Raw genomic sequence first — 7853 nt, forward strand, 5'->3', positions numbered from 1 at the left:
TGTAATAGGACAGAGAGCAAGTGAAACGGATAGACACCAGGGGGCAAAGGTGGAGTCTCAGCAGTGAGAGGAAACCAAATGGGAAAATGGTAAACGGAACCAGGAGAAATGTTTAGTTTGAAATAAAGCACATGGATCTGACACGAAGGCGATGTGTCAAGGAAAGATATGACCCAGAAAGCACGATGCCCGCGATGAGCCACCATGCTGTGGGAATGCTTTTCTTTAGCAAGCACCAGAAAATAATTCAAGATCTTTCTGGATAAAAATTAGGGATGTATAATATATCAGTGTTAACATCAGGATCGGATGATATTTCACATTTTTTAACATATTGGAAACGGTCTGAAAAATAAAAGCATTCAAGTATTAACAACTGATAACCATTTCCATCTTGTTTCTGTTTGTTTCTGGAGGAGAAGGGGAGGAGGTCGGTCATATGGTTCTTGTCTGGTCATGTGGCAGTGATGGTAATGCAGCAGAGGATTGTGGGGATTTTAGCTGCATCAGGAAAGCAGTGATGAAGTTAATGATGCGGTTGTTTTTTCAAGGTATTAAACTATTGATACATATGCAATATATATCAAGTATCTGTTAAGAATCTATTTTTGGCCATAGCAGCATATTAATGTCAATATCAGCACAAATTTTCATATTGGTGCACCTGTAATAAATATCGAATTTGAGACGGTATTTGAAAAGTGATGTTCTCAGACCCTAACACTCAGAAATATCCCAAAGAGTGAGGGCAAAAACAGGTCTAGATGTGCAAATATGGTAGTGACTTATTATTTAAAGATGTACAAATTGTAATCTGAGTTCCACGTTATGTATATGCATAATTTTCTTTCCACTTGACAATTACATGGCAGGTTGTGTTGGTCTGTCACGTAAAATGCCATTTAAAAAAACAGAAAAACTCCTCAAAAAACAGAGGAGTTTTGAGGAGTGGACTTACCATCCAGTATTCACATCTGAGGCATGTGAATACTTTTGTCAGACATTGTAATGTATCCCAGCTCAGAGGCATCAGGTGTTGTACACTTCCATTCCAAGTTTCCTTCTCGCTGAACCACGCCGCTAGAGCCACTTGTCCCAGTTTTCCATTTTAGCGTTTGATGTTTTTTACAGCGCCTCCGAGGCTGGAACTTCTCGCCTTGGTCCAAGGTTGCCGTTGGTTACCTGTGATCAGCGAATGTTTGCTGGCAGAATAAGTAATATCTCTTTGGGGAGCCCTTCCCTTTATGCTCTGCTTGAGACTGGTGTGGGTATTGATTTGGTTTGTAGGCTAGAATTTCTCCTGGGAGCTAATAAAAATAATTACAAAAAGATCATCAAAGGCCTGACCTTCTGTTGCACACATGAATAAATATGTGACCAAGATAATGGAAAACACAGCCTAACTCTGTGTGTGGTCAGTGTAACCGGAGATATAATTGGAGATGTTTTATCTTGGAATTAATGGAGAAATAAAGAGATGATTTTGTTAGTTTTTTTCAAATCAGAAACTTAAGTGGAGTTTTGCTCTACTTTCATGCTACTTTCTCTGAGTCATGAAAAGAATGCAAACATGTTCAGCTTGTGCACATTTAATGGAAAGTCGCATCCATTTCAGTGATGTGGACATAAGAAGACGTAAAAATAAATAAATAATAATAGSCTGAAAAAAACCCCCATCATCTTCTGGTTCACCATAATGATTTCCCTCCCTGGCTGCATTCTTTGTTTGTTTGTTCTCTATTTCCTGCTTTCCTCCAGGAGTGAATGACTGCACAGCCATGGTGAAAAGTAATGGTGGTATTATTGCAGATGGGGCAGAGGAAACACAACCATGTTTGATTGGAGCGTGTGCCCTGAGCCCCAGTGAAGTGCACTTGCCTCAGCTCAGACAGCACTTGATTGCACAGCACCAATGATCGCATTAAAAGGGCAACAGAAAGCCCATTTACTGCAAAGAGAGTGGGGCTGGGGGTAAAGGGAGCCGGTAGGAAACAGAAAATTTACTTCGACTTTTGCGAGGAGCTAAGATCTGATGTCTGGATGAAGAAAGTTTTGTATCTAGCTCTTCTGGACAACAAATAGCCTATAGATACAGATTAACATGTTGATGTTGAGATTTTTGCAATGAAACAACTGGTAAGAAAGGAGGGGAACTTTAGGGTGATTGACAGCGCTAAGACACTCCTCCTGGCTCTGATTGGTTGTTTCAAGTTAGCACTGGGAGAAGACAGAAGAGCAACCCACTCAGCAAGGACATTGACCATCAACGTAGGGCCCTCTGTTCACCCAGATTGGCTTTTCCCTGGCAGTGGAAGTACAATAGTAGAGGCATCTGCTGCGTTCATGTCCACAGGAAAGACTGGAGCAGATGGAGACTCACGGTCTATATGATTAGAAGGCAGTAGATTGGAATACAAATTGGATTTAAAGAAATTAGACTGATAAATCGAATGTAGTCGCCGTGGTTTGCTCCTGTGCTTGCACATTGGACTTAGTGGAAAGCCCCTGTGTGGTTTTGTGGATTGCAGCGAGGGGAAACACATGCTTCAATGAGATAAAAATAAATGTGTATTTGACACTTCATCAAGGGAAAAGGGGGGTGTCTATCAATTTCCTTTATCTCGCTCTCTATTAATCAACGCCGTGGTTCTAACTGCTGCTTTGTAGGTTGAGTCTCTCATTGCCACAACTCAAACTCACTCTGTACAAAATGTTACTGTTACTAATTTTTGAGTGAGAAAATTTTTTCTAGAAACCTACTGTAATTTTTTTTGTCTGCTTCACTACCTAATGCCAGTAAGATTAGATCATGAGCTGTGGGAACATGCTGTCACCAGCCACTCATGCACAAACCTCCATCTGTAGCCCCATTTGGCAAAAGACACGAGACCTGATCACTAATCAATGGTGGGGAAATGGAGCGAATTAGCCGAAATTAGGAAGAAGAGAGAACAGGCTTCCTCCTGTTCAGGGTCAATATGCTACTGTCTGATGGCTGATTCCTGTTGAGTGGTGGGCTTCTGGACTTTTGTGCAGAGATGTGTGTCATTTGAATGCGTGTGTGTGTGTTTTGCTCAGGAGCTTTGACAGACATTTTGTGCAGATATTTGTGCTTGTAAAATTTTAGTACAAAGATTTATAGTTGATTGCCATAGTGTGGAAACGTGTGCAAACGTAGCTGAACAAAGACCCAAACTTYCAGAACTGCTTCAATCCTTTGTTGAGTTTAGCTGAAGCCCAAGGAGAAAGATCTTTGTGGTACATTAGCCTTAAGTATAACATGCATCGTCCTATTAACCCACTGCACTAACCCAGAGTAGGTCATAGTMATCAACTCGGCTCAACTTCAGGTCTCAACTTGATCTAAGTCCTGATTAGTTAGTGTGCAGCTGCCAGCAAAATCATAGTAAGTGATGGGACAATTTTATGTTGTTAAACGGAAAGACCTTTCCATTAAATGTTGGATAAGTTAGCTTGATTTGCTCTGCTTTGAAGTAGTTATTTRATTGTTTGGTACTGGATTAAAGTGCTTGATTCTTGCGTGGCTTCCATGGCTTGTGTGATGTAAATGTGTGTGGCCCATGGCTCCTTATCTCTGGGGGTAAGACCTGGTCACAAACGGATACAGCGTCCAGACTTGGGGAGCATTATCTTAGCCACCAGACTCCAAGAGCTCAGTCACTGCAACCCTAATGAAAAGGAGTGGCCATGGCTTTGAGCCACAGGGGATTAGCATTTGACATCGATCTGAACTCTAACATCCATCCAAATAAAGAGAAAAAAAAGAACTTTGCAATTCATATTCACATCAGTTTTGCAGGCTTTTCAACTGTAAGAAAAGTATTATGTTGTCCACGCTACACGTTATTAGAGCAGATCTCTCTGGTGAAACTCTAAATCTTCCAGTTGTAGTTTGCATGTCCACATTACCAGAAAACCATGATGGATTTGCTCAAAAATCGATCCAGGTCTTTTGATCAAATTTTGATGTTTTATTTGTTTTAAAATAGGGCTGCTGTACACATTTATTTTAGTAATCTAGTAATCCATTGCTTATTGTAACCATTAATAAAGTAATGAATAAACATTGTCCCGTTATGTAGTTTTTACTTAAGCTAGTAAAATAATTAAAGAAAAAGTGCTAGTGAAACACATTTATGTTCTGTTTTTAACAAGAAAACATTTTATAGTGCAAAATGCAATATGATTCAAACATCGCTTTTAGATTCAAACTTGAAGCTTAAAAATTTTGTATAGATATTTCTAGTCTATATTTTTTCCAAATTATTACTCTTCTTAATCAGCAACAACCTTAAATGTAAACAAAAATTTTATTTTGCTGTACATGTATAACATCCCAGATTTGGTGTTAACAATAAGATAAAAGTCAACCTTTTGGAAATGGAACAAAAACATCCCCTGTTCGCCGCCACAAGCGATCTTGATGCATCTACTAGATGTTTCCAGATGAAGTGTTGGAATATTGAGGACGTGAACTTTCTTTCTACTTCTATTTCTTTTCCATTTAGCTTAAACTGATTCCACACTTTTGACACCTTTTGTCACTTTGTTGGTGGTCCCTCACAATCTCCCTCCATAGTTGCTAATAGCACTTAGCATTTGTTAATAGTTCATTGATGGATGTGAGAGTGTTGTGCACAACAAGTCTGTTTATCAAGAAAACTAATTATGAAGCCTCTAAGCTAACTTTAATTTCATTAGCAGCAAACTGTCCAAGTTTGTGATAGATGTTTGGAAAATACATGTCGCTAATATTGGCGTTCTTTTGAAATGTGAAACATTTTATCAATCAACTGTGCATATGGCGGTAACAATGAATGTGCTTAAGACTCCAGTTCTCATTTTGTGAGCGCAACTCTTTTAGCAAATATCTGTACTAATCTTGAGTTAATTTCTTTTTTGTTTTGTTTTCTATGAGTTCTGTTTTATTACTAACAATTTCTATTTACATTGTTGACAGTTTTTGTTTGAAAATGGATTTAATAAGCCATATGTTTTGAATTTTTTTTACATAAAAATAGTCTCTCTTCTGTTAWTAATTGCACTGCTCTGTGTCTTTACCTTCAGGATCCCGTCTGCGCCAGGAGGACTCCCCGCCCCGGATTGTGGAGCATCCCTCTGACCTGATCGTATCCAAAGGGGAGCCTGCCACTCTCAACTGTAAAGCGGAGGGGCGACCCACCCCGACAGTGGAGTGGTACAAAGACGGGGAGCGGGTGGAAACGGACAAAGACGACCCACGTTCACACCGCATGCTGCTTCCGACMGGCTCGCTTTTCTTCCTGCGCATTGTTCACGGACGACGGAGCAAACCCGACGAGGGAGCCTACGTYTGCGTGGCCCGGAACTACCTGGGAGAAGCCGTCAGCCGTAATGCGTCCCTGGAAGTAGCATGTGAGTCGTGATGTCATTGTATCTTTTTTTTWATTTTTTATTTTAATTCTATTTATACTGTGTCTTTGGCTGGCCAAAATAAGTCCAGATCCTGCTGTAGTCAAAAAACCTGGATTTCCACTCAGCATTATGAAATTTTATAATTTGTTTGTACACATCATTTGTATTAGGAAATTGCACTCCACTTACCACTGGGAATAAGAGGAAACAAATCAACATTTAATTTGAGGCAACTGTAATTACATTATTCTTAGAGTTGATTTCATTGTTCTCTTTTTGCCAACTCCATAATGATTTCGTGAGGTCTAAAAGGTTCTTGTTAGCTGGGGCAATGACTTGTGACGAATGAGTTTTTCAGCCGTGAATCTGGTGAATTTGATGTGTTCTTGGCTCAGAGGGGCTGTTGTGAAGTTGTCCACAGATCTTTGAGTTTGGACATAAAGCTGCTGTCACTCTATGAAAGAGACAAGATGGCAGGGCAGACATTGGGTCTCTCACTAGGGCTAGCATGACAGGGATGGCTCCTGATGGACATTTAGCTCAAGCTGTCTGGACTGTGGACAGGCAGAACCTGAACTGTGACTCAGATTACCTTTGAAGATGAATCTACACTCACTCCCCAAACAGACTTAGGCCGGGTTTTCAAACAGCAGGTCCCAGAGACCTCAAACAGTCCAGGCGTGGGAAGTCTCCATCTGCTTTTGTTGTTTTGACTTGTCATTTAATAATATGGCTTGTTATAGCTAACTAGGAAACAGGCAACAGGACAGACTATGTTCAGCTCTCATTGAAGAGATTTAAAAGATGCTTTAGTTTGAACGTTACAAATATTTGACCGGTTTGGAATAATTCTCTGCTAACACTTTCTGTAGACTCCATGTATACAACAAGCAAACTCTTTCAGATATATATGTATTTTATTTTAGTTTTTTGAAGAGAGGAGATAATAAATAACCTGCTTTTTGTAGGACCAGAACTTGAACCTGTACATTTCAATTAATTAAATCCATTTTAATGACTTAAAATCTTTAATTCAATTCATAGCTATTTTTTTTWAMYKKWAAARKTYMAAAWKGRAMYTTTKKWWTTYCMMSSMMYWRGRAAWYYKRWKSMMMAMYKKYMAAMMWWRSMAAMMAATAGCAATGGACAACAAAACTGCTTCTCTTGGCCGACAGGAGGTACATTTTTCAATCTGACTGGACACCGGGAAAGACTGTTGTTGCGTGCAAGTTGTACTAAAAGGAGTTAGCCTACCGCTGACGCTATTCTAGCCTAAAATAGCATCTCAATGCTAAGTGTGTTGCATGCTAAGTGTGTTGCAGCGGGATAGACATTCCCAACACTAATGTATACAGTCTACAGTCCACATTTATAAAAAAATCTCTTTTCAAAAAGTTACATGAACTCTCAGAAGTTCTTGAAACACTTGAAAATTGAATGGCTATAATAGCACTTTGCATTAGTTGTATGGTTTTGTAACCTAAGTAGCAGGTTAAACACTATAAATATCTTTGTTGTTGAGCTCATATGTGTATTCAATAATTTGGCAGCAAAAGAGTTTTGAATTGTTGTTGGTTTGTTGGTTTCTTAGCAGATTGAGTGTCTGGGGACTATGGACCTATTTATTCTTTATTTTATTAAAAGACTGGTGGTAATTTAACCCCTTTTGATGTTTTTATTTGTAAAGTTCAGGATGTATTTTGATGTATTTTTATTTTGTACCCTTCTTGAGGTCATTTCGTACTTGCTTTTTTCACCAACAGTTTCCGATGCTCTTTGCCTAATCCACTGTAAGGAAAATGTAGTTATGCTACTTGAATATATTTCTGGGTTTGAAGGAGTTGGGATAAAAAGTTCACTCATGGGKTTGAACTGAGGTTGAATACAACAGATCTGAAGCAATGCAGTACTTCTGCTTGGTATTTTTCTCTAGTCCACTAAATTACATTTGTGGCTAAAAAGATACAAAGAGAAAGCCACTTTATGATGATTAAGATTGATAGCAGAAAATAGGTTTCCTCTGCATATCTGGAACTTGAGCCAACAACTATATCATTGCAGAGTCAAAATGGTTGCTTCTTCCAATAGTTATTAACTGTGAAAATCTTCATTTAGTCTGAAAGTCAGTGTTGTGGTACTCGAAGTCGGTCTTGGTCTCGAGACCATTTTTTGATGGTCTTGTTCTCGTCTCGGACTCGACCGCATTTGGTCTTGGTCTTGTCTCGGGCGCTGAGGACTCTGCATTTTATTTCAAGACCAGTCGAGACCGCAACTGTGAAAATGTCACTAAACGTACAGCATACTGTCCAGTTTATTTGTTAACATCTTTGTTTTCAGTGYGAAACGCACAGATTACAATCCAAGCAATTAAGTGTTTCTGTTACTCCCCCTTCCCCTCCCCACCTTTCACTCACACGCGGCGCTCTGAGACATGCGCA

The 7853-nt window shown here is 39.4% G+C and overlaps 1 protein-coding gene across 9 annotated transcripts in view; it reads left to right on the forward strand.

Moving 5' to 3' along the window:
• robo2 (roundabout, axon guidance receptor, homolog 2 (Drosophila)) overlaps positions 1 to 7853 on the forward strand; it is a 518827-nt gene that overhangs the window by 232042 nt on the left and 278932 nt on the right. For all 9 annotated transcript variants that reach the window (XM_008424869.2, XM_008424870.2, XM_008424864.2 and 6 more), the window contains exon 2: positions 5089 to 5415. In XM_008424869.2, the coding sequence (XP_008423091.1) occupies positions 5089 to 5415 (327 nt within the window). The remainder of the gene's footprint in view (positions 1 to 5088; positions 5416 to 7853) is intronic.

Source organism: Poecilia reticulata, linkage group LG13, assembly GCF_000633615.1.
Source record: "Poecilia reticulata strain Guanapo linkage group LG13, Guppy_female_1.0+MT, whole genome shotgun sequence".
NCBI classification, from domain to species: Eukaryota; Metazoa; Chordata; class Actinopteri; order Cyprinodontiformes; family Poeciliidae; genus Poecilia; species Poecilia reticulata.